The sequence below is a fragment of the Erythrolamprus reginae genome, chromosome 2 (genome assembly GCF_031021105.1).
Source record: "Erythrolamprus reginae isolate rEryReg1 chromosome 2, rEryReg1.hap1, whole genome shotgun sequence".
NCBI classification, from domain to species: Eukaryota; Metazoa; Chordata; class Lepidosauria; order Squamata; family Dipsadidae; genus Erythrolamprus; species Erythrolamprus reginae.
This window is the reverse complement of record NC_091951.1, coordinates 205,129,766-205,157,589: the sequence shown is the minus strand read 5'-3', so window position 1 is coordinate 205,157,589 and position 27,824 is coordinate 205,129,766. Positions and strand designations below refer to the sequence as shown.

The 27,824-nt window shown below is 42.0% G+C and overlaps 2 protein-coding genes across 5 annotated transcripts in view; both read right to left on the bottom strand.

Annotated features, from left to right (window-relative positions):
* The window catches only part of GPR173 (G protein-coupled receptor 173), a 32,957-nt gene extending 24,673 nt beyond the window's left edge, over positions 1–8,284 (bottom strand). Inside the window, exons 1-3 of one of the 4 annotated variants that reach the window (XM_070741415.1) lie at positions 8,141–8,284; positions 7,141–7,366; positions 6,712–6,920 (exon numbers count right to left, since the gene is read on the bottom strand). The gene's annotated coding sequence lies outside the window, so the exon portion shown is untranslated. The remainder of the gene's footprint in view (positions 1–6,711; positions 6,921–7,140; positions 7,367–8,140) is intronic. The other 3 variants (XM_070741416.1, XM_070741417.1, XM_070741418.1) reach the window with 3 other exon arrangements.
* Positions 8,285–14,310: 6,026 nt separating this feature from the next.
* PPP1R3F (protein phosphatase 1 regulatory subunit 3F) overlaps positions 14,311–27,824 on the bottom strand; it is a 44,763-nt gene continuing 31,249 nt past the window's right edge. Inside the window, exons 3-4 of the mRNA XM_070741414.1 lie at positions 24,533–24,609; positions 14,311–18,635 (exon numbers count right to left, since the gene is read on the bottom strand). Of these exons, the coding sequence (XP_070597515.1) occupies positions 17,535–18,635; positions 24,533–24,609 (1,178 nt within the window). The 3' untranslated portion in view covers positions 14,311–17,534. The remainder of the gene's footprint in view (positions 18,636–24,532; positions 24,610–27,824) is intronic.

Below are 27,824 nucleotides of genomic sequence, written 5' to 3'. Positions count from 1 at the left end.
GGTTGATCTAACAGGGAAATGTGATAATTCTGACTTGCAATGATGAACCTTTCCTCAACCTGACAGTTGGGTTATTTGTAGGGGATCCTCCAAACCTCTGGTCATCTGTTAGCTTGACCAAAGGACAAAATTTACATGGATTTGGGGACATAAGAATATAATCAGTGCCTGCTGAATACTGAATCTGTCCTCACAGCAGTCATCCAACTCCATACAGAACCCCCAATAGTTTCTCAACATCACTGCCATTAATAGCCATTAACGCTCACAATTTCCCTGAATTGGTTCAACCCTATTTTGAAACCAGTCAATCTGGTAGTCAGCACCCCATCTCAAAGTAGTGAATTCCCAAACTAAATTACATGTTGGGATAAAAACATTTTTTTCTCTGTCCTGATTCTTCCAGGATTCAATATCATTAAGTGACCTCTATTTCTAATACTTTAGGAAGGGCAAAATAACTATTTCTTGTCCGATTTGAAATCCAGCAGGTTCTGACAGGTTCTGGAGAACTGATAGTGGAAATTTTGAGTGTGGTGGGAATGGGGATTTTGCAATATCCTTCCCCTGCCATGCCCACCAAGCCATACCATACCCACCAAGCTACGTCCACAGAACCGGTAGTTTAAAAAAAATTGGATTTCACTACTGCAATTTATTCACAATTATGCATAATTCTGTACACTACAAACACATCCATTTTCCTTGCTAAACTAGAAAATCTCAGATGCCACAATATTTTTCCATAGGGACCTTCTTTAGCTCTACTATATCCTTTCTGAGACGTAGCACACACAATATTCCAGATACAGTTGCACCATTTATATATAAAGCCTTAGTAAAAAAAGGTATTATATTTAAGGCACTCCTCAACTTACAACAGTTCATTTAGTGACCATTCAAAATTACAACGGCATTGAAAAAAGTGACCCGTGGCCACTTTCCACTTATGACCGTCACAGTATCGCCATGGTCAGACGATAAAAATTCAGATGCTTGGCAACTGACTCATATTTATGACAGTGATGGTGAACCTATGGCACGTGTGCCACAGGTGACACATGGAGCCACATCTAAAGGCAAACAAGACGTTGCCCTATGTCAGCTCCAGCCTTTTCCTTGGCCCTTTTTGCTGGGGGAGGCTTTAGGAAAGCCTCTTGAAGTCTGGGGATGGCAAAAAATGGCACAATGACCCAACTGGAAGTTTGGAAATGAACTTTGGCCCATTGAGCTTTCCTGAAACCTTGGGACGGTGAAAAACAGCCCAACAGGCCAACTGGAAGTTTATAGGCTTCAGTGAAGTCTGTGTGCATGCGTTGGAGGAGTACAGCATGGGGGGGGTGTTCATGCACATGGACAGTGTGGTGGTTGTGCATAGGCATGGGGAAGGGTATTGCATTATGGATATGGGCACATGCCCGCATGATATGCCGCATGCGTGCACCCTTTTGGCACCCGAGTCCAAAAAGGTTCGTCCTCACTGTCTTAGGGTCGATCACCTTTTGTGATCTTCAGGCAAGCCAAGTCAAAGGGGAAGAAAGATTCATTTAATAACCATCTGGCTAATATAACCACTCCAGTGATTCACTTAACAGTTGCGGCAAGAAAGGTCGTAAAACAGGGGCTCTACCAGGCTTTTGGCCTTTTTATAGCTCATACGCACTGTGTCAGCACCTTCATTGCATTGCAAAATGTTACTCCAAGATCTGAAATGTATTTGGATATAAATTGTACTCCAAGATCTCTCTCTTCTCATTAGTCATTATTAGTTTTGATCCCATCAGAGTTTAGGAATAGCTGAAGACTGGAGCCACAACTATTTTAAGTATTTGGCCCTGAACTAGATTTTTCCCTTCAGATGGCAAATTATTCTAAATTCTATGCTGCAGAGGGTGTCTAAGAACTATTTTGCACAGATGAGTCCCTGTATACATGGGAAGAAAGTACTGCCACAGGAATAGAAGAGGTGGAGGACCACAGTCAAGGCCAAGGAATTGGTACTGTAAAAGCGACACCTGAATGGTCTTTGGTGTTTTGTGTTCTTTCATACATTACATTACACAACTAGGCAAGATCATCAATGGTAGAAGGGAGTGAATTCGCCTTATACACAAGTGGCTTGTCAGTGTTGGTGAGTTTGTTCTTGATGGCATCTTGATTAGACTATTGTTTAGACCAGTGATGGTGAACTTATAGCACGGGTTCCACAGGTGGCACGCGCAGCCATATCTGCTGGCATGTGAGCGGTTGCCCTAGCTCAGGGGTAGGCAAAGTTGGCTCTTCCATGACATGTGGACTTCAACTCCCAGAATTCCTGAGCTAGCATGGCTGGCTCAATAATTCTGGGAGATGAAGTCCACAAGTCATGGAAGAGCCAAGTTTGCTTACCCCTGCCCTAGCTCAACTCCAATGCGCATGTGCGTGCCGGCCAGCTGATTTTTGGCTTGCCTGGAGGCTCGGGGGAGGGGGGGATTTTTGGCTTCCAGAGAATCTCCAGGAGGATGGAGGTGGGCATTTTTGCATCTGGAGCCTGGGGAGGGTGAAAAACGGGCCTGCTAGGCCTACCGGAGTTTGGGAAATGGGCTGTTTTAGGGCTTCAGAGGGCCTCGGGGTGGGGGTGGGGGCAGAGGAGGCCATTTTCACTGTCCCCAAGCCTTGAATTGTGGGTGTAGGCACACAAGGGAAAAAAGGTTTGCCATCACTAGTTTAGACTGTTGGATTGTTTTTTGAATTGTTAGTTCCTTGACGGGAACTAACAACTTGTTCATCTTTGTTTATCTGGGTGTTGATACAATCAACAGATCTCTGCAGATAAGCAGAGATTAACACCAGGATTAATACCAGGCCAGCCATCAAGCAATAAACAATACTCCTGTCAAGGAACTAATAATTCAAAAAACAACCCAACAGTCTAAACCAGGGGGAGGCAAAGTTGGCTCTTCTATGACATGCGGACTTCAACTCCCAGAATTCCTGAACTAGCATGATTGGTTCAGGAATTCTGGGAGTTGAAGTCCATAAGTCATAGGTCTAAACAATAGCTTAATAAAGATAACCATCAGGAACAAACACACCAACACTGACAGGGCAAGCCACTTGTATATAAAGGGAGGGCAAATTTGCCCCCTTTTACCACTGATGATGTAACCTAGTTGGGTAATGAAATATCTGCTTGAAAACAAACAAGCTTTGAGACTACCAAGGACCCCCATTTCAAATCTGAGCTACAAATATTATTTTCTGGAGTGGCACCTGTCAGCCATAATGGAAAATGGGATGTCAATCAGGAGCTGCATTCTTCAGCAGTAAAACCTATTGTTATTATAATCACTACAGACACACTCAAAATAATATTGGTAAAATACATTTAGTGACACAGCTGCGGTTTATATTAGACTGCTCATTAACCTTTGAATAATCTTGAAAGTATCCAGAAATGCATGGGCCCGAATTCATGCACAAAATGAGATACATTAATTCTAATCTGAACCATATAAAGATTTGGGTCTATCCTATTCCATGTGTATATAAAATGATACACGTATAAAGGAAAAGGTTGTGTTGAACATAGTTGACAGGGCAACAAATGTTAATCTTTCTGCCTATTTAATTTCACTTATTTCTTTCATCTGGATGATCTATGACTAATTATGCTCAGTATGAATGGCAGATGCAGCACTGTTAAAAATTATACAGAATTTTACAATTATGAGGTACAAATAGTTTTGTGGAAATTGAACGAATAGTAGAAATTTATAATTCAATGAAATGGCAGCGTACCCAATTCATGAGTAAATCAATAAAAATAATTTGATTTATAGATTAATACATTTATTTATTTATTTATTTAGTTAGTTAGTTAGTTAGTTAGTTAGTTAGCTAATTGGATTTGTATGCCGCCCCTATGCAACAATGCACCCTTGTTCACTAAGTAATGTTCATTCACAAAAATGGTTGTATACATTTGGGTGACCTGAAACAAAAGCATCTTCTAAAGAGGTCCCAGGCAATGCAAATTCTACAATAAGAGAAATTTCTAATACATTTATAAAGAGAAAGTTTTACTTTACTGATTTAATGACTGAATTAAACCTTAAGAATTGTATTGCACAACACACTCATTCAACACTTGGACACATATCCTCATGCATGCCTCACATCCACACTTATACATTCATTTACCTACAGTGATTATTTACACATAGCTAAGTGACACTTCCAGTGAAATATACCTGCTACAATAAACTAATGAAAGCTGATTCAGATACGTGCCACCATAAAAACACATTTTTTTTCTCACCAGTTTTTATATAAATAAGCACGTTGGGTATTTATGAGCAAGAGAAAAATAATAGTTACTAAAAAGTCCTAGTAAAATGAAGCACCACTTACTCTCTTAACCACAGAAATTATAGATCTACTTTAGCATCTAGAATAACTGAAGTTTCTATATAGATTAAGAGTTGATTTATTAAGATCTTAGAGAAAAGCAAATAAATATAAATTTCTGGTATTATTTTACTAGATTACCTTGTGACACATAATTAGTTTACTGCTTATTTTAAAGCAGGAATTTGTTAAGTGTAGTTATTAAACTCTCCAGACAGATAAGTAACATTATCTTTACCTCAGTGATAAGGGAGTAATGTAATTATTATTGTATTATTTCTAACTGACTAATAGTTTATTCAACCTTGCAAATAAATTGGTTATAGTTACTAGCAGGACTGATTTTTAGTGCTCTAATTTCCAAGTTTATATCCTTTATTTAATCTCTGAAATACAACTAAATAACTTTTATGAAGTTTTCTAGCTAATTATATGAAGATGATTTACTACGGTAATCAAAAATATCTAGATAAGTGGCTATCTATTATTGTGTTATTTATATCTCACCTTTCCTTCAGGTGTTTTATTCATGGCAAGGTTATATCCATGGCATTCTCTCCTTCCCTTTCCCCCCAAAACAACAAATTTGTGAGGTAGGTTGACTTGACAGAGTATGACTGGATCATGAGCGAAACACCTAATTTACTCTCTTGTATACAAGCACAATTGTTGGAATATTTATTCCAAAAGAAATTTGTCTTTGACTGAACTTTAGATGGCAATTTAATAGCATTGAGCTCAACACCTCTGAATTAACATCAGGGTGACACAAAACAAGGTTTTTATTAATGTTGTTTTACAGTATTGTAGTTTGTGATAGGTATTTTGATCCAGAGGTTTTCAGAAGAAATATATAGGTTTCATACATAGCTTACTACCAATTTCTGTTATAGCATCAGGTGGGTGGAAGGCGAGGAAGGATCAATACCCTGTCTCAAAAGCAATGCAGCTCATCAAACTGGGTGAAGAATCCTTTAGATTCAGTTAGCAGCTTGCTAAACACAAGCTAGGCCTAGTGGATGAGAACAAAGGGTTTTTACATTTTCCTGCTCTCAACCTACTTCACCATTCTGCACACACTGAACTTTAGGCATTTGTTATTTTTTTTACCACTTGTATTATATTAGTGGTAAATATATACACACACACACACACACACACACACACTGGGCTAACGGAATCGTTGCAAAAGTGTCTCGGTTGCATAGTCAGGATCAAGCCTAGGTAATTGCTTCTCAAGTGAGGCTTTGGAGGTGGGATGATGAGCTTTCAGCCTGAGATGTGTTCAGTCTTTCTCCTCTGTTTTCCCTGCCTTTAGAGAAATGAATATATAGATACCCTGGAGGAAAAACCACCATAGATTGGAGACTGGGTGGGGGTAGGGGTGTTTCATGAGCAACAGGGCATAGAGGACCAAAAATTTAGCAAGCAGCAAAAGAACTGGGATCAAGGCAGTTTTTGCAAAATAAGACTCCTACACCCAGCTTCATCGTGAGCACATGGGAATGATAAAAAAAAGGAAAAAAAGCTGTCCCCACACTTAGCTTGGCTTCCTCCCCCCTCCCCCCCTCAATGTAAAGGAAGAGAGGAAACAGGTGGTGGCTCCATGGAGACATCTGAAAAGGAGTGAAATGGAAAAGCAATCCAGGGGAGGAGGCAGGAAGACAGAGATGGATGAGTAGGAGGAGAGGGGGGTTTCCTATTGTGGCTGCTGGGATGCAGGGTACACAGGATACGAAGCGGATCTGTGTGTCTGTCTCTCGGTTTGGGAGACAGCAATAAGTGGATCTAGGAAGAGGCTGCGATAAGGGAAGAGAAACACATTGGGGGAGGTGGGGGAAGGGCAGGAGGGGACTTTTTGCAAGGAATGGCCATAGACAACAATCCTGCATCGCCAGTTTTGAGCATGCGGGTTTTGTCTGGTGACTGGGCCTGCTCACCTCCGCTTTCTCCAGTCTGGCTAACCAGAGGAGTGGTAGAAATACTATCCCAACTGGCTGGCTGGGGGGTACGTGACAGTAGATGGATGGCACTGGGAAGGGAGGGGAGGGGAGAAAGCCAAGAGCCTGCCTCTCCATCCACTCTGCCCTGTTCTCCTGGCTCAGGGTTCACACCCTATCTAGGGAGGCTGGCTAGGAATGCCCCAGAGCTGTTGCCTTGGAGACAGGGCCAGTCCTTCTCCCAGGAAGAGATGGGGCTGAGGGAAACTGCCATTTCAAAGGATCGCCCCTTCTCTCTTCCTGCAGGCCGTGATCCTGCCCCCTCCCTCTATTGTCAGCCTGGAGAAGGAATAAGGAGCTGGAAAATAACCCAAGCCTTTACCGTTTGTTTTTTCCCCTCCTTTCTTTCGTTCTTCCTTCCGATGATGTTGACTGCTTAGGAGAATGGCAAAATCAGCCCTTGCTGAGGAGGAGGAGGGTTGATGGGGATGGAGAGCGGAATCTGCCGCCAGCTGAAAGGATGCATCCAGAACAACCGAGCTCCGTTTGCCATGTCTGGACCAAGGTTACTCCATCATTTTTTTTTCCGCCCTGTGAAATTCAAGCTGGTCTAGTCTGACTCCCCAAAACAGACAGCAGCAAAATCCAGTCTGCTCGGTTTGCTTTTCCTTCCAGCAGGTCCCATCTAGAATCAGTCCATTTCCACTGATATCCAACCAGCAGGACTCCCCCCCCCCTTTTAAGCCAAAAAATCTCCAGACGGATCCATTCTTATGTCAAAAATCCCCCCACAAAACCCCCAGACGCTCACCAATTCTTCCAGGGGTGAGTTTCACCGGGGCAACCAAGGCATCAGACCGCACTACATACACCCCACCTGAGCCAGTCCTCAAAATCTCACAGCTGGCAAAACCTGGCTGGGGCTGGCTTCGTTTCGGGCAGTGGGATTCCCGCCGGGAAGGACCCCCGCTTCCACCGCTCCTGCCGAAGTGGAAGTCAAAGCCATCTTGGTCCCGTCGACCGGAAGATTCTTTCGCCTGGGAGGGGGAGAGAGGACTTTAGGCCCCGGCATCTCCGGCGGGCTTCATGGGGGGAGACGCCGCTGGGGGGTGGGTGGGTGATGGAGCTCCAGGTCTGCCGGGGGGAGAGAGAGGCAAGGGCAGCGTGTGGCAGGAAGCGGCGTTGGATGAAATGGCTGTGGGAGCTAAAACAGGGAGGACAATGGACCAGAGATAAGCGCGCCCGTTCGCGCGCGCGCTCCCCGTATATGTCTCTCTCTCTCTCTCTCTTTCTGTGTGTGTGTGTGTATGTGTGGGGACGCGCGCTCGCGCCCGTCCGTCCGTGTGTGAGTGAGAGTGTGGAGAAGGTGCGGGCGATGAGGGAAGCCTCGGGAATTTCCGGACAGCTTCGGCCCCAGCGGCGAAGGGAGGGGATTCGGGCAGGAGGGAGCATCCCTTTTTTTTTTCTTCACTCGCAAGAACCGAGAGCAGCTGGTGGAAGGCACCAAGTGCCTCTGGGAAATAGGGGGACTCTGGGAAATTCTTGAGGGAAGCCAACCTCTTCGGCCTTTATGGGCCATTTCCCCAGCCAGGATAGGACTCAAGGCGAGGGCTTCCTTTGTCTCAACTTCTAGAGTAGGTACGAGGGTCGAATAGCTCAACATTGCTTATATAGAGTCAAGAAGGTAATTGAATTGAATTGAATTGAATTTATTTAACTTCTGAGCCGCCCAATTCCTAGTGGACTCTGGGCGGCGTGCAGTCCTACAGACATAAACCCATACAGACAGACACACACAAAAAGACACGCACCTTGTTTGGTACAATGCTCTTCTTCGCCCCCTCACCGGCTTTTAATACTATATCCCACACCGCCCTTCTTTCCAATGCAATTTCAACACTCGGTTGCCAAGTCAACCATAGGAAGGAAAACTTCTGCAAATTAAATCTTTAAGGAAGCTCCTCCCCTGTCTCATGCTCACCAGTGCTGCATTATATGGGGCCACAAGATACGTAGCACAAAGCATTTTAAAAAAACAAAACTTTCACGAATTTTTCCATGGGATAATCTGTAAGGCTTTGGTCAACGATTAAAAATCTTATTTTGATAAGGGGGTGGGTGGGATGAGCACGAGGGCTTCAGCCCCACCCAAAACAAACCTTGTTATGAATACTGCTAATCCAAGCCTCTTTTTTGTCTCCAGAAGTTATTTTATAAATATAAAGACCGTTCACTGTAAAAAAAAAACTGCTTAGGGAAGCCAACAAAAAGTAACACAAGTCTAGTATGCAGTATTATTGATAAAACTATCAGCTTTGTTTAAATGCTGTTTAACATGATTTTGTTCCAACCTTTTGTTCAGTGCAGAAATCCTCATTAAATAATTCTTGACAGTAGCTGTAAGGGGAATCCACCATCTACCTAGAAAATAAACTGTCAAACATTATTATTGCATTTCCCCCCCAATCTAAATCTACCTTGTAATTTATGGCCAGTATTCTCCAATCTGGAAGAATAGAGAACAGATTGCAGCTTTCTGGATGGCAATTAAGCATATACTAGTGTTCCCTCGATTTTCGTGGGTTCGAACTTAGCAAATAGCCTATACCATGGTTTTTCAAAAAATATTAATTAAAAAATACTTTGCGGGTTTTTTTCTATACCACGGTTTTTCCCGCCTGATACATCATCGCCAAACTAATAATTTTTGCAAATAAATAACAAAAAAAATGATTATTGTCAATAAATAATTATGTTTATAAGTAGCAGAATCACTAAATGTCTTATTCAATGGCGAGTACCAGTAATAATGGTGAGTAAATGGTTGTTAAGGGAAAGGGAAATGGTAATTTAGGGGTTTAAAGTGTTAAGGGAAGGCTTGTGATACTATCCATAGACAAAAATGGTGTATTTACTTCCGCATCTCTACTTCGCGGAAATTCGACTTTCACGGGTGGTCTCGGAACGCATCCCCGGCGAAAATCGAGGGAACACTGTATTTCCTTTTCCCCTAGTATTCATTTTCCAATCTTACAGTGAATTTTGTTCACATTTGGTGTAACTGTTCCAAACTTGGCTAAATCCCTTTTTTGGAATAGTGCCCCAGCTAGACATAGGATACCAGATGAGGTCTTGACAAGCACCAAATGGACTGAGTTGTGTATAAACTACCGTACGTCTCCAGAATTAGAAACATATGGTGATCTGGAGAAGGGTTCCAATGAGCATTCTGCTGCAAACACAGAAATACAAATCAACACCCGTAACTCAGAGGTCTTCAAACTTGTCAACTTTAAGACTTGTGGACTTCAACTCCCAGAATTCTCAAGCCAGCTATGCTGGCTGGAGAATGCTGGGAATTGAAATCCACAAGTCTTAAAGTTGACAAGTTTGAGGACCCCTGCTCTAACTCATGCTCAAGAATGCCCTGATAACCAGTGACAATATTTGTACATCACACCATCAATGGTCCCAATCCAAAGTCTAGCTGCATCTGTACTTTGTTCTCATCACAGATCTTATGCTGCAATAACGTGCATGGACAGCTATCTTTGTTCAGGCTAAGTCAGTGAATGGCAAACAATTTATTTACTTACTTACTTACTTATCACTCAACTCACTCACCCATCCGTCCATCCGTCCGTCCATCCATCCATCCATTCATTCATTCATCCATCCATTGGATTTATATGCTGCCCCTCTCTGAGGACTCGGGGCTTAGTGTATCAAAAATTCAGAAAATTTCTAATTTGATTCTGGTTGTGTGTGTGTGTGTCTATGTGTGATTCACACACATTGAACAGAAGAGAAACAATTGTATATATAAATTTTTAAATGGCAGACTAATTGAGGTAGCTCCAAGTCACACAAGGCCTTCATTCTTGAAAAAGCTTCAGAAAATGTTATTCCACAATATCGGTAATCTCCAAAAAGTGTGAAAGCATACACTATTCTCATGATTCCCAGTGGCTCTGGCGGCAGCATGATGTCCAGAGGCATACCCCCATTCTCACAGTGGCCATCTACAGCCATTGAAAATTGTGAGAATAGGATGTGCTTTCAAGAACAGTTGTTGTCAGGTGTTGGTGAACATTGACATGTCATTGTTGCAGTATAGCATAAATGTTAGAAATAGGATTTATAAATCTGGACCTCTAGCATAAAGAATACTCTGCTTACCCAGGACAATAAGGGCACTAATCTGCCTAATCTGCATTCCTGGCAATCACTATAGGGAAACAAAAGGGGCTCAAATAAACATCTCACAATAAACAAAGTTTTCACCACTCTGGACAGGACGTTATAAGATCAAAGGGGGGAATTTACATTGCCTGAAGCATACAACAGGAGGACAGAGTAATTAAGGAAGATTAGTGAGATAAGAAGACTTCAGAGAAATTAGGTGTGAGAACATCTGCTCTTGGAAAGAGTTTTCTAGGAAATTGTTTATTGATATCTATGGGAAAGGAAGAACTCAAAAGATATGTTTGAAGTTGTGTTGTTGGATGTATCATTTGACATGTATATGTAATTATACCCCATTTCCTTATGTTCCCAAATAAAAAGGAGTACATGGCTCTACACTATGTCACTTCACCCAGAGAGAGAATGTGTCCAGGTTCTTCTTTCTAGGATTCGTGTTCGTGGGTGACCCTACACGGCTGGGTTGCACTTAGCCCCTTTTGAGGACATAGCTCTCACTAGGGACTTTGACAGCATCCACATGTCATGCAAAATGTAATCCGGGTGTCACCTTTGACATGGGTCATAGGTTTGCCTTCACTTAGAATATCACTTTCGCCATTTCCAGTAGCAAAATTGGACACAGAAATGTTTCCATGCTGTGATGCTATCCCTTTATGGGGAAATGCCACTCCACCCATGAAAATATTGAAGCACCCCAAGTAGCTTAACAGGATTGGCTTCAGCAACTAGCATTTTGAGATTGGTTCTTTATATTATACACCTTAATATTGGCTGCTACAATCCAATAATATTCTTCTGGCTAGTTCTCTGCACTGGTGCTGTTTTGTCCACTTCATGTTCTTCAACTCCTTCTTCTGGATAGGCTGCTCATCTCCATAGTCTCAAGCAGCTGGTCTAGCTTTGTCCGAATGCTGTCACCAAAATGCTATGCAATTGAATGACAACTACTGGTTTACATGACTTTAAGACAAATTCATGAAGAATAAGGCTATTAATAGTTGCCAACCGTATGGTCTGCTATTTCTAAGTTCATAAGTAATGCATAATAGAATATTATTTGCTGGAAATGTGTCTGTTTTATAGGCTTTCCAAAAAGTTCTCCTTATCCTCTGTGAAAAACAGAACATTGGATAGCCCTTTGTTTCAGCTGTTTACTGTTCCTTTGCCTCATCTGGATTGGCTGTCCTCCGATTATTTGTTCAAGGCACCACTTTGGATTGTCTCCCCCTCAACAAGGGGAGACATGAAAGGGAAAAACAAGATCTGGCCTAAGGGGCTGCATGCAGCTAATGTCCTTTTGTAAAGTAAAATGTTGATTGTAAACTAACCAGAGCAGCAGTCTTCTGCAAAATAAATTCAATGATTTGCACATTCATAAACTTAGATATTTTGCAGTCCTAAAATAGTCTTATGCTCCAGTTACTGACAGGAAATTTACCAGCCTTCATTGGTGATTTATTTAATAATTTTCAGTAAAACATTTATTTGCTCTGATATTTTGTTTCTAAGCAATTGTTTCTAGATGGAGCATCCCAAAGAGAGTGAAGTCCATACACGAAGTCTAATTTTTCCAAACATCGTAGGAGCAAATAAATTTTTACATGTTGAAATAAATTCTTGTTGCTTTGCCTATTTTGCGTTAACTTCTCACTGAAATCTAACAACAGTTGGGTGTTGTCTACCCTGTGACAGACACTTTACTAAACTTGTCAAGTTCTTAGAGATTACTAAAACACTTTTTTCTTAGCCAACTTCAATGCTTTTTGCAAGAGTCAACTTAAACCAGTAACCACGTGTTTTCAGGCATATTGAATTGTACCACATTACCGACTACTAGATTTCTCTATTTTTCTCCTGAAATTCATGTGTTCCAAGTGTCACTGAATCCCAGCATCCTTTTATTACTGGCCATGTTAACCATATTTAGCAACACTGGGAGAACCCCACAGTCTCTTGAAATAATATCCTTGGGCCATTAACAGAATCAAAGGAAGGAGTAATATGGAGGCAAATACCTTGGGGGGGGGGGTTGAGGCTTCCAAATAACCACAGGAGGGCAGGTAGCAGTTACCCTAACCTTAACCCATTTGTTGCTGTTTCCAAAAAATTCCCAAGGACACAAGTGCTATAGTCAGGATGTTTATTAGTGCTTCTGAAGCAGGCACAGCTCAAAAGGATGTACACACATACACATATAAACACACCCACACACGCATACGTAAGTCCCATCCAATTCCTTGCTCTACTGTAGCAGATACATAACAGATTCCCTGCCATGTTGCCTATAGTCTGCCATGCAGATCTTTTTCCATAGCTAAAGACCTGGCTGAGGAACATGATCAAAGGCCGCAGCCTCAGTCTAGGACAGGGGTAGGCAAAGTTGGCTCTTCTATGACATGTGGACTTCAACTCCCAGAATTCCTGAACTAGCATGATTGGCTCAGGAATTCTGGGAGTTGAAGTCCACAAGTCATAGAAGAGCCGAATTTGCCTTCCCCTGGTCTAGGAGATGGAGTCCAAGACATCTAAAAGGCTCTACCATGGGGGACGGCTGCTCAAAACAAATAAGGCTTCTGGGATTGTAATCTAATTCCACACCATGGGATGATTGCAAAATTGAAGAAAGAATGCAGAGTTGCTGCTTTTAAATCATGGACAAATGTCCCACCGCTAATTTCTCTTCTTTAGTGTTCTCCAGCAAGCTAAGTTTCAAGGGTTGAACAAGCATGATTTCTCATTCATAAATCCATAGCTGGATACTAATTCAACCTGCACAGTTTACTACCCCCTTCTCAACCCTGCATGGATTCATTCAGTCTGTTCACCGAAAATAAGTCTCTTCTGGACAAAGCCACAAATACCGGTGGCAGAAATGAAATCTCCACAATGCATTCTGCATGCGTAAGTCAATTTGCATCAAGATAAAACTATTGGACAGAACCAGCTGCTATACTACAAGAAGAGGTCAGCACAGCCTAAAAAGCTAGCCACAAAAAGGATCAAATGAATCACCCTCTCATCCCTAATAAATTAGGCATCTGGGCTATTGCAACCATCTATATGATCATTTTTAAATTATTCCAATGCCTAAGCAATATAATTTAGCTTGAACCTTCAGCTGGTTTAACTTTGTAAATAAAATATAAATATATAAATCACTCTTTGACCATTAACAAAACTGATGAATGTGGCAGTTACTCTTACACTGATGAGCTGAATTAACTCATGCAGTGTAATAATAAATCCCTTGATCTTTTGTTAAATTACTGATAATTTTTCAATTATTGGCCAGTATCCAGAGATAGCTTTCAGTGTTTCTGACCTTTCTTTCCATCATTAAACTATTCTTCCAAATGGTTGTGCATATGTAGTACTCTTCTCTCTATTCCAGATATCTAACAATACGGACTATTATCCATAAAAATCTATGCTATATTAGATATGGGTCTTCAGGATGTCATAGGGTTCATTTTTGTTCTTGCTCTAGAATACTACCGTAGAATAATGGTCTGAAAAATTACTTGGATTTTTGCAAATATAACTTTGGAAATATAATGAGGCCCTGTGCATAAATGGAAGGGATTATAAACTTGGCTCTCTTAGAGAGGTTTCTGGCTTGTATTTTTCATGATCCAGAAAAAAATGTATAACTTGTTAATGTATTATAAAGAGTAGCTGCAATTATTACACATGCTAATCTGTTGCATACAATTATGTGCACACTTACATCTATTTAGTTTCAACATTAATTATAAAGATTACCCAAACTTCCTACTTCCTCTGAATTACATTTTTATTATTGCTGCTCAGAGAAGAGAAATTGCTGATTTTTCTATAATAATGTTGGTGAAGAGTTAGTATACAGGATCCAGTGGGAGCAAAGATTTATACATTAACCCAGATAGACAATGGTGGTTATAGAGATTTTTAAATATATCTAACCTCCTGCAATCTAGCTCTTATTGATACTATGTTTAAAGTACACAACATTGAACTGAAGTTAGGGGTTCATATTACTGAACACACTTCATTTAAAAATAAAGTACAGGTAAGGAAGTGTCTAGTATAGCTTCCTTGCACAAACTCTAGCTTCTTAGTGCAGATGGAGAACTTGAAACAACTGCCCTCTAAATTGGCCAGCTGAATGCTTGAAACTTAACAAAAACAATGTTTAGCAAAAGCACTAAAGAAAACCTTGTTTTATAAGAGCTAATCCAAAATATTGAAATTGGGTATCCCCAAATCCAGAGAAACCTCTCATTAATTAACATGAAGCATATTTCACATATAAATCCTCTTGCACATTAACTTATATGACCAGGAGCTGTGCAAAAGCACAGCAATGTTTTTATGTAGATATTTTGCATTTAAATACAAGTTGTGCAGAATAACTCTCTGAAGGATAATACTCCATAATATAGGTTTATATCCCACTGTGCAGTCCTTATTCAACAATCTGCCACCAGAGGCAGCCTGCTCATTTATGAAGATTTTGGCTCTGACCAGTGTTTCTATAGACATTTGAAGTATAATCAATGCTTGCTTTGTAGCCAAGTGGAGGTACCAAATAATTTTCAGAACTTATGCGGTGTGGAACATGTATAAGACCTATTTGTTGGATGACAGTTTGAATAAGGCAGAAGGAACAATAGGACATCAAAAAATTTTAACCATGGGACAATTAAGAAAATAATGTGCACATTCTCTCTCACTCATTCACTCTCTCTTTCTTACACATACATGTAGCCGTGACTGCTAATTACATTCTGATCTCAACTTTTATCTGGAAAATACAGATTTTTCTTAAGGTGACTGACGTCAGGACAGATCTCCCTTCATGAAGCACAAACAGTATTCCACTTTCCAAACCTCCCTATGTTCCTTAATTAATTAAGAGCATTCACCAATGGATGGGGAAAGCAGGACCATGTCTGGATCAGCAGACAGAAGTGGCTTCAGAACCCATACAAATATCTCCCCTTCCTCCACAAGGCCCCACAAGCTATATCACAGCAGCTGTTGACAGTACAACATTCAAGAGGAAGTTAATGAAAAACATTTAGCAGCATGAAAGCGGGTAGGCTTTCTTCTTACAGCAAGTTCAGTGCCATTTCAACCTATTGCACATAAAAGACACAGGATGTTTCCAATCTACACCTTTGCTGCAGACATCAAACATGTATATATAAATTATTTTAATCTTCTGCAAACCCTCCAGCCTGGGTTTGTACTGCTAGTTGTTAATAAATAAAATCTCTATCTTGGGATGAATTCTACAGTAGAAAAAGTCAGCCTTCCCACCAGGTACAAAAATAAGGAGCTTTCCTGTAGTCCTCTACGTCGGACCCTGCCAGTGGCAGAGAAGTGTAGGATCCAGGAGTGAAAAGGGGTCCTAGAAGCACAGACAGTCAGCAGTCCAAAGTTTCTTCCTAAGAAGCTTGGGTATGGCTCAGGACAGGGGCATGAATGGAACTTGGCTGTGCAATTGTTGAGGCCATCTGGAATGGTTGTGATTGTATTTTGCAGAAGCTGTACGGACAGGAAACGGAAAATGCTGCCATCTTCTTTGGAATGGAAAACTTCTATCTGACTCCCTGTTTCGTTCAAATAATGGGAACTTACAGAAACGCGGAGCACAATCCAGGATTGCATAAATCCTTCTGGAATCAGGTGCTCAACAAAAGTGCTATTTTTCCTTTGGACTTTTCTTGTTTAAATTCACTGAGGCTGGCACAGGAGAACATTCTGAAAGAAAGTGCTTCATGTTATTTTCAAAACATATTTACAATTTTCCAGCCTTGTAAAAATAAATGGGGATTAGGGGTCATCTGTTATTTAGTCTTTTTCACATTGATAGAGTGCTAAGTCACAGGGTAGTATATTCAGGTCTAAGCCTACATTCTTCCCTAAAGAGCCAAAGGAACTTCCACAATAGATTAGCACTAGGTGTGGGGTAATTTTTAACTCAAGGGGATTATTGTTTGTTTGTTAATGCAGAATTCACTTAATTAATAATGATTTGTACTTGCACATGAGAAAAGCAAGACAGAAACTGAGCTAGCTAGTTGATTTCTCCAAATCTCTTACACAAAATAGGTGGGTGCTTTGTAATATAATATAACCAGAAGCTCCTCAAACTTACTAGGAATTTAGTTGCCAAATTTAGTATCAAATTTAGTTGCACTAAAATATAAAGAGTGAGCATACGGAATTTAAATAAAACATTCTATCTTAATTTTTACATGGGCCATTTTGACTTTCCCCCCTAGAAATGTAAATGTTTAATTTATTAAGATTCTAAAATAGTCTGAAATTATCCCTTAATATTAATGTTTTGCTTTGTCACAAAACAAGTTATAGTCAAAGCCCGCTAAAAGCATATACCTGTAAAATATCAAAGAATATGGTTATTTTAGGAATAGTCTGCCTCATTCCCAAATTGGAAATAAATTAATGACTTAATTCTTATAAATTAGGTAACTGGATTTCAACAAGTAGCTGAAAGAGGAAGGCCAAAACCACAAAATCTACTGAACCTTAACAAGGGTAATTGTTTTTAAGACAGAAAAGAGAGATATTATTCTGGCTCTTTGAGAAGGATTGAAGCCATTGAGGCATACTTAGTTGCCTCTCTATCTTTGAAAATGAAGGATGGACAACACTGTTGTTTCTAACCTTGAATAAATTATGCAAAGGGAGAACGGGGGAGCTATTGGGGCTTTGAGCCCTGCTCTGGTTCTTACAAATGCTACCTCAGATCCAATTCATGGCAAGTTTCACATATAGCTCGTTTTTATTGTCCAAGCAATTCATCTCTTATACTAGATGATTTAATAAAAATAAATAGTTCTGAATCCTGGGAAATTTAGAATGGATGTGCCATTAACCTTAAAAAGATCTGATACTACTGCCAAATTTTTAGCTGATCAGGTGAAACGGGAGCAGAGCCAAGTTACAGATCTTCTCATGAGCCTTTGGCACTTCCGAGTGTCCTGCCAATTATGAGAACCAATCCAAAAGGAGGTAAAGTGTAACGGCCACCAAAGGCATGCAGCTGTTGAAAACCACGGGAAGGAAGACAAAGAGGCTGAGGAACCGCAGGGAGCGTGTCAAGATCTTTTCAAGTTCGTTAGGAGGAACGGGGCTGGCTTCAGGGGGCTTGTGGACATGAAGGCCCTCGCCCAGCCAGAGGCTGCCATGCCCTATCAAGAAGCCCTGGCTCTTGCCTTGTCCAGGGGCATCAAGAGGGCTGGATGGCAGGTCTGTGGGCCGCTTTGGTAGGGGCACTAGTGTCCGGGCTGGAACTACAAGGGGCATCACCATAGCCTCTGGAACTACCGGCCTCAAGGTGTTTGGTGCCACCAGTCTCAAGCTGGGAAAGGAGTCAGAGTCCTTCACTGGACTCTGCTGGACGTTTCCCTCTTCCAGATGATTTAGAAAGCAGCCTTCTAGTAAGACTGGCGGGCTATCGCGGCCTGACTCCACCACCTCAGGTGGTCCCTGTGTTGCATATCCTGCCATAATTCCCTCCTCCTCACTATCTCTGGAGTCATCGCCCCGCTGCTTAGCATAGTATAGTGTGATCTCTTTTGCCAGGGAACTGTTGAGTGCTCTCTCTGGGCCTGTCCAGTTGACTATCAGGTCACGATCAGTCAAGACACTCTGACGCAATGCAATGAGAGAGGGGACAGGGCTGGTGTTGATGCCTGAGCTCTCCTCAGGCCACTCTCCCCTTCCTCCGAGCTCCTCTGCTCGAAGCCGGCTCAGGTGGGACAAGTAAAGCTGTTCCAGTTCTCGATCTATGGCATCTTCCTCCAAGCGATGGGGCAGCTCTTGGTATCTTCTTAACTGTTCCTCCATGCATTCTTCCATGAAGGAGCCCTCTGTGGTGAGGTCACACTTGCTGAATTCAGAAGCATCCCACTGTCCCAAGGGACGGGGTTCAGCGCCTAGCATGAAACCCAATGGCACTTTCAGCTCCTCGTGAGATGTATGGACCCTGATAGCATGTCCCTGTAGCGAATCAGTAAAATCTACGAGATGATCTTTAGAAGGGTCCTTCTTTTCTGGTGAGTTAGTAGTGATTGTGACTTCAGGAATCTAGGCAGTGAAAGAAAAAGCAGAAAAAAGAGACAATGTGAAAAGGAGTAGCAAAATCATATATTTACCTATATAGTGTGATGAATGCTCATAGCTACCTATGGTGTGGTAGAAATAGAGCAGTGTTTCCCAACCTTGGCAACTTGAAGATATTTGGACTTCAACTCCCAGAATTCCCAAATGCTGGCTGGGGAATTCTGGGAGTTGAAGTCCAAATATCTTCAAGTTGCCAAGGTTGGGAAACACTGAAATAGAGCATGAAGTTTTATCAGGGGAATAAGGATTGTGCCTTTTTCTGCCTTAGGTGTTATGGCATAACAACCCCAAAATTGCATGCCTATAGAGGAAACAAACAGCACACTTTACTTTCCAGCTCCATTTGCACCAAGAGGTATTGATTTAATCACTTTTTCAGGCACACCACTTGGAAAATATGTTGTAGGTCAGAAAAGGTCTACATGATAATTGAATGATTGCTATTCTAAAAGCACCTATAAAAATCTGAAGTTCAAGCTCTTTTACTACCTATTTTCTAATGTTCATCTTTAAGAGGAGAAAAATTATCACGTTTTATTTATTATATTTTAACATGCATTACTCTGTGTGCTCAAGGTAGCATGCATGGATATCATCACTGTGGGATCCTGTGAGTAGTGTGAATCACCCAATAAGTTTTAAATTATCAAACCTGGTTCATCCCTGCCTAGCTCTGCAATTTTAACCACTATGTAACCGTTGTTTGCTGCCAAAATTTGGTAGCTGTGTTTGAAGCAGTCTATTCAAAATAAACAGCTGTTTGGAGTACAAATGGAGTACAAATGAGTGAGGGCTACAAACAGTTAGGATTAGATACAGTCTACAGGTTACAGGGTCCCAATCTTATGTACGACATATTTATGAGAACAGCAATTTTATTTTAAATATTATTCCAGCATCTGTTTTGTTATTTATGATTTTAATGTTATTCTTTCCATTTTTCCTCTTTTTGTTGGACTTGATTTGTGATAACAGATTACAAATTATTATAAATTATTTATTATTTCTTTTAGTATTCTTATATTTGCAATGGGCAAACAATTTTCCCCCCACTAATCCTGCAGCTGCTGGGCCTGGTTTCTCAACCAACAGTTCTGAGTCCTGTTCTTTCTGAGTTGGCGGCCTGGCACAGGGGAGTGGGGCGGAAACAGTGGATGGGTTTGTGCGAGGGGCATGCACGCACACAGCTTCATTTGTGTGAGTGGTGGGTGCACGCATCGGTGCCTGCCATGCATGAATATGGGGCTGTGAGTGCGGTCCAGTTGCAAATAGGCTTTGCCCCAATAGTGGATCAGGGCCCACCAGTTGGGATCTCCTGCTGGAGACCATTTAAAGAATAACACAGTTGGAAAGGAACTTGGAGGTCTTCTAGTCCAACTCCCTGCTCAGGCAGGAAACACTATACCACTTCAGACAAAGGGTTTTCTAATCTTTTCTTAAAAACCTCTAGTGTTGGAGTACGCACAACTTCTGGAGGCAAATCATTCCATTGATTGTTCTGTCAGGAAATTTCTCCTTAGTTCTAGATTGCTTCACTCCTTATTAGTTTCTATCCATGCCTTCTTGTCCCATCGTTGGAGAATAGATTGACACACACACCCCTTCTTTGTGGCAGCCCTTTAGATATTGGAACACTGCTATTAGGTCATTCCTGGTCCTTCTTTTCATTAAACTGTATATACCCCATTCCTGCAATCATTCTTCCTTTTTTTGTTTCCAGTTCCCAATTTTTATCAGATATCCAGGAAATCCAACATCTACAGTAGCTTGCCCTTATTGACCTAGACAACAATCAGTCCAGTATAGGCTTCTATAAATCACATTCCATCATATTGTTTACGGGAGAGGCACTCTTTGTGTAGCTTCTCTAATGAGACTGATCCAATATGGTTGACGCTCTGTTGTAACTCTTACTTCTCCACAGAACATGCAAACCCTACAACTATGTTAAGGGTATGCCTCATATAAGAAAATAAGCATTCACCTTTGTTGTTTCAAGTGCTTTTTTAAACTGACTTTCTTCAGCAAAGGTTTTTGGCTTTTCTTAATGTTAACATTCAAGCCAGGCTTTTCTTCTTCCATAGTTCGTTTCACCTGCAAGAGTCCTCTGTTTAGCTCTTGACAAATGCAGCCAATCAATATCACTCTTTCGATCCAAAGCATGGTGCACTGTCATTAGTTTTCTTGCCTTCCGACCCAAGTTATTAAATTCAATCTAGATCCAGTCTATTATTCCTGCTATATATTGAATGACAGGGACTGCCCCAGTATTATTTGCTTTGATAATTTTTCCACCATTTAACTTGGGTTTCAACATTTTTCAAATACATTTGATATACCAGTATTTGAAAGAAATATTTTCTTTTGTTTCTGAATAAATTGGAAGCTTCTAAAATTCCCAAATATTTGTAGCCTTCTTCTGGTGCTTCAAATTGGTTCATCAAATCAAATGATTCTTCAAATCTTCATTGTTAAGCTGTATTCCATCATCTGCAACTATTTTGCCTGCCCTTATGGCTATGATTGCATACTTCTCAATGACAAACAACATTCCTTGGTGGTGCAGTGGTTATAGTACAGTACTGCAAGCTACTTTTGCTGATCACCAGATGCCAGCAATTTGGCAGATCAAACCTCAGTAGGTTCAAGGTTGACGTGGCCTTCCATCCTTCCAAGGTCGGTAAAATGAGAACCCAGATTGTGGGGGGCAATATGCTTACTCTCTGTAAACCACTTAGAGAGGGCTGTAAAGCTCTGTGAAGCGATACATAAATCTAAATGCTACTGCTATTGCTATTCCAATATCTTTGATGAAGTCTTTTGTGTCTTTTAATAAAGAATCTAATTCAACCTTTGTTTTTCCAAATAATTTTAAATCATCCATTCAGAATAAATATTAAATTTGTATTTCCTTTTTGCTAATTCATATCCATAATTTGACTTATTCAAAATTGCAGTCAGTAAAGCCACTGATACTTCACAGTAAAGTGCGATAATCACCTAGGAAAATTCTGCATTTGATTTCAACTTCTCCTAATACTTCACTTTTAGTCGTCAGCTTTGTTCACCAAAACTTCATCAGTATATTCATAAATTGCTGAATGTTTCTACTGTTTGCAAAATCTTTGAGACATTTCTCAATCTAGCTTTGTAAAACAGAATTGAATGCCTTTTTATTTTCTATTCCAAGCAATGAACAGTTTAGGTTTTTAAAATTCTTTAAAACCATTTTAGGATCAATAACTGGTCCTCTGTTTCTCTAAAACTTCTGCAGCACCCTTTTTGCTTTAAATTTTGCTCATTTTTAAAAAAATGGATACTCTATTGCAAAGATACTGTGGTCATTTAGAAATGATTTCAAGATGATGAAGAAGCAAAAAATCTAATCAAAACATCAATCTGCAAGTAATAGTGGTAGAATCAACCACTAATTTCATACATTTTGGGGAAAATGCTATCAACTCTAGATTATTGTTGTCATGACACCAGCTAACGTATTTTTCTGACTATAACACACCTCTTACTTTTGGGGGAGGAAAATGGGGGGGGGGAACTACCTACCAGGTATTCATCTGGCTAGCGTCCTTAGTCTCGCTTCAGCACATTATTTTATTCCCTGGTTAGGGCTGAAAAAACCTTTTTCAGAGGGAGCAGGAATTACAACACGCCTGCAAAGATTTGGAGCAGGAAAAACTGCTTCACGGGGAGTAGGAAGTCAGGAAGATCGTTAGTACTTAGGGCTGGGGGAAAAAAGCTTTGAAAAAGCTACATTCAGAGTATAAGACACCCTCAAATTTTCAGCCTCTTTTAGGGAGGAAAAAAGTGCATTTTTTACTCCAAAAATTTCGGTATATTGAACATACTAGGTGAAGAACTGTTTATACAGGACATATTTAATAATGGGGCTGTGAATGAAGCCACTGAAGTGATGGACACAGTTGGCAGCCTGCTAACTTTTCTCTGGATTGGTTTCCTTTGCAAGCCAAGATTATTGTCATTATTTGGTATTATTTGCTCAAAACAAACAAATTAACCAAGTGTTGAAAAAACAAGAACAATATATGTACTTCAGCTATGAATAAAAATAACACTGTAATGGGCAATGTGAGATCTCCTTTTATAAATGTTAAGGACATATGTATTTAAAGGTGTGGGCGACTGGAACATTAAGAATAAATAAAATTTAGGGGGAAAAAGAATACTGTATAGGGAAAATTGTCAGCTGAAAAATCAGAAAACTGCTCAGATGGAAATACGAAATATATGGTATATACAAAGTTTAAAATATAACTGAATGCACCTTGTTATTTATGTCTGTATGATTTATTATTCCTTAGATACTCTCATTAGGTATTATCTATGTTTGTGTACATTAGCATAATTATTACCTAAATATTGCACAAAGTATAGGGGTTGTCCTCGAGTTATGGCCACAAGTCATTCAGTGACACTTGAAAAATATACCAGTGCTGAACGAGATGGACTTGCGACTAGTTTATGAAATTGTGGCCTTTGCAGCATCCCGATGGTCACATGATTGTGATTTGTGTACCTGGATGCCATTCTTGCAATTATGATGCCAGAATGAGCTGCAGTCATGTGATCATTATTTACTATCTTACTCCATAGTACCTGCTCTGTGGTGGCCCCCACCAGTCCGCCCATGCTCTGTAGTGCCTGTCTACAGTCCATGCAGTCCCACTTGTGCTCAGAATTACCTGCCCACAGCCCCTGCCAACCTGACTGCATTCAAAAACCTGGGCCTGTGGCTCCTGCCAATTGTCTGTAGCACCTGCAGCTATGAGGATATGAAGGCAACTGGGACTGTCATTGTCAAGCGATGCAGACAACCATTCTGCCTAGACCAGCTGATCGGTGGCCGGCTCTTGGCCTCCCGGCACGCCATTGATCAACTATTCTAGGCAGCTGGGACTGCCACTGCCATTCGCCGCTGACACTCACCGCTGCCTCTCCAAATCCCCCTCCACCAAGTTATGGCTGGGGTTTGACACAATATGCTTTATGACTACAGTGATCCCTCGATTATCGCGAGGGTTCCGTTCCAAGACCCCTCGCGATAATCGATTTTTCGCGATGTAGGGTTGCGGAAGTAAAAACACCATCTGCGCATGCGCGCTCTTTTTCCATGGCCGCGCATGCGCAGATGGTGGAGTTTGCGTGGGCAGCGGGGAAACCCGGATCTTCGTCTGCTTGCTGCTGCTGCGGCCGCCCAGCAGCTGATCTGCTCGGCGGCAGCAGCGAGGAGCCGAATCGGGCTTTCCCCTTTGCGTGGGCGGCGGGGAAACACGGATCTTGGTCTGCTCGCTGCTGCTGCGGCCGCCCAGCAGCTGATCTGCTCGGCGGCAGCAGCGAGGAGCCGAATCGGGCTTTCCCCTTTGCGTGGGCGGCAGGGAAACCCGGACGAAGATCAGGGTTTCCCCGCCGCCCACGCAAAGGGGAAACCCCGGCTCCTCGCTGATGCCCCCGCTCGCCCGCCCGCCGCCCGCCAGCAAGAGGGAGAGAGATAGAGAAAGAGAGAGAAGGAAAGAAAGAGATGAGAGAGGGAGGAAGAGAGTGTGAGAGAGGAAGAAGCAAGATAGAGAAAGAGAGAGAGAAAGAAAGATGAGAAAGGAAGGAAGAGAGTGACATCATCAGGTGGGAAAAATTGCGATATAGCGTTTCGCGAAGAATGAGATCGCGAAAATCGAGGGATCACTGTATTCTGCTTAGCAATGGAAATTTTGCTCCCAATGACTGTATTATCATCACCTTTTTTCTCATGGGCTACATAAATATCTGTTGATGTGTATGAAGAACCGGTGGTGGCAAAGTCAGGCCACTCTGACTTTGTTGCTCTTTACCTGCATTATTGGAATTGAAGGCTGCATCACAGAAGAGTTTGGAAATTCCTTGGATAGATTTCCTTCAACACCTGTTTCTGTGATGAGAGAAAGAGAGAGGTGGAGATGTATGGAGATAACAGGGAAAGTACAGAATCAGCATTCAATATGGAGGACTATTTATTTGCAATTCACATTTTTAGAACTGCTGGGTAGAATCAGTATTTTGTACTTCTGTAAGCTCAGAATGAGATCCTGGATATCCAGTTTCTTAATAATCTTAGTTTATAAATATTTTAAACATTATTTTAGAAGCCTCTACAATCAGCATTGAACGTATATAATGACAGAATAAACACCAATTTACAGTAACTAACAAATCTCAGGACTCAATTGCAGATATCCCCCAAATTGTTTTTTTCTTATTTATATCATAATGTATATCACGTTTTCTTAAACAGTTTTCTCTCAGGACCCCTTCCTACTTTCAAAATTTATGGAGGATACCCAAAAAGCTTTTGTTTCTATGGGTTATATCTATTGATATTTATCATAGAGGTAAGTCCTTGACTTACAATCACAACTGAGCCCCCAAATTTCTGTTGCTAAGCAAGATAGTTGTTAGGTGAGTGACTTTTCTTGTTACAGTTAAGTGAATCACTATAGTGACACACTTGTTAGGTGAATCAGGCTTCACCACTTATTTTGTTTGTCAGAAGGTCACAAAAGGTGACCCCATGACCCCGGGACAGTGCAACTATCATAAATATATTCCACTTGCCAAGCATCCCAATTTTGATCATGGGGATATTGCAACAGTTATAAATGTGAAAAACAGTCATAAATAAATTTTTTTCAGTACTGTTTTAACTTCTAAGTCACTAAACAAATGGTTGTAAGTCAAGGAATACCACCTTGTATTAAAAATTAAAATTGATGCATCTCCTGCCACTGTCACTTCTCATGATTTTCAGTGGAATTTAAATACTGTATTAGTTTTCAACAAATAATTTTGATTTGAAAAGAGTATATGAAATCGAATATAGATATATATCTTTAAAATATGTAATATTTTACATATATATATATATAACTGTATATAGGCAGTGGTGTGATTCAGCCAGTTCGGGTAAACCGGCAGTTAAATTGCTGTCTGGCCCCACCTCTCCCCATCCCGCCCCTTCCAGGAGTCTTCACGCCCCATTTTGACTCCCAGGTAAGTGCAGGAAGGCCTCCTAGATTCAAAATGGGGTGTGGGGGTGGGTTGGCCCTCCCGTCACCCATTTTCATTCCCAGAAGGTTTCAGAGGGGCCTTCTAGGCCCAAAATGGGGCACAGGGGTGCGGCGCATACCCACAGTCCATTTTCACTCCCATGAGACTGCAGGGAGGCCTACTACGCTTAAAATGGGGCAGGGGGGCAGCACATCCCCCTGTGGCCTGTTTTTGCTCCCAAGGGGGTGCAGGAGGCTGAGTGGTGCATCTCACATCCACTGGCCATGCCCACCATGCCCATCACGTCTACTCAGCTGGCCATTAGGGCAGAGAATAGGCGTTGATTGCTTACCTGAACGCCTCTTCTCGTACGGTGAGCGGGTACAGCAGTCACATGGGTTGCTCATGTCCAATCCGGTGGAACTGAGCCTAGTATTAAAAAAGCTTGCCGGATCCGCCCCTTCCCCAGAATTCGCGAATCCATAGACTAGGCTCAGTTGTGAAGCTCTGTAGTGTTCAACTCTCATTGTTAGAGGAAGAAAGGTATAGAAAGGTAAAGAAAACACATACAAGGGCGGGAAGTGACTGCTGTACCCGCTCACCGTACGAGAAGAGGCGTTCAGGTAAGCAATCAACGCCTATTCTCCGTACTGAAGGAGCGGGTCCAGCAGTCACATGGGACATACCCAATAGATGGTCCCTAGGGTGGGATTAGCTTGCTATCGTGAGAGATAACGGATTGGAGTACCCTTCTGCCGAAGGCAGCGTCCGCTGAAGCATAAGAATCAATTTTGTAGTGCCTGATGAAGGAATTTGGCGAGGCCCAAGTGGCTGCTTTGCAGACCTCCTCCAACGGGGCTTGAGTCGCCCAAGCGGCCGAGGTGGCTGCGCTCCTGGTGGAATGCGCAGTGATGTTCCTTGGAACTGAGAGGGAGGCCGACTCATAGGCCTTAGATATAGTCCCTCTGATCCAACGGCCTATTACTGTTGAAGACACTTTTGCCCCCATGACTCTGGGATGATAGGCTACAAAAAGTGCTTCTGACCTCCGAAAGGGTCCTGTGCGTTGGATATATATTCTCAGTGCTCTGGTGAGATCCAGGGTGTGCCATCTAATTGCCAAGGGATGGTCTCGTTGGAGGCAGAAGGAAGGTAGGACAATATCCTGAGATCTGTGGAACATGGAACTGACCTTGGGTAAGAAGGTGGGGTCCAGTCGCAAGACTACCTTGTCCTGATGGAATTGACAAAGGTCCTGCCTGATTGAGAGGGCAGCCAGCTCCGAAATGCGTCGGGCAGAGGTAATAGCCACCAGGAAAGCTACCTTAAAGGATAGGTACCTGAGGGACGCCGATTTTAGGGGTTCGTATGGTGCCTGCGTGAGGGAATGGAGAACCCGTGGCAAATCCCAGGATGGATACCTGTGGACCTTGGAAGGTCTGAGGTTGGCTATGCCCTTGAGGAATTCCTGAACTTCAGGGAGGGATCGGAGAGGCTGTCTGCGGGGACCCCCTAGGACAGATGAAATGGCTGCCAGATGACGCCGGAGGGTGCTGGTGGAAAGCCCTTTATGGAAGCCTTGCATAAGGAAGGAAATAATTCTGTGTATGGGGATGCACAGAGGGGAGAGACCTTCCTGTAGACACCACTGGTGAAACTTGGACCACGTGTGGTCGTAGATTCGATTGGTCGAGCCCCTTCTGGCCTTTAAAATGACCTCCACTGAATCGGAGTCATGCCCACGCAGTTCTAAATCTCTCCTGATAACAGCCAGGCGGTGAGGTGGAACCACTCCGGGTCTGGATGGAAAGAGGCCCCCTGCCGCAGCATATCCCCCGAAACGGGGAGTCGCCAAGGGTCCTGGACGGACAGCTGTTGGAGATCCGCGAACCAGGGCCGGCGGGGCCAATGAGGGGCGATTAAGATTACTCGGGCCCTCTCGGTGAGGACCTTGTGAATCACGTCCGGGAGGATTGGAATTGGAGGAAATGCGTAGAGTAGGCCTGGAGGCCATGGGCTCCGGAGGGCATTGATTGCTTCCGCTCCCGGGGATGGAAATCTGGAATAGAAGCGAGGGAGTTGGGCGTTCGCATTGGTCGC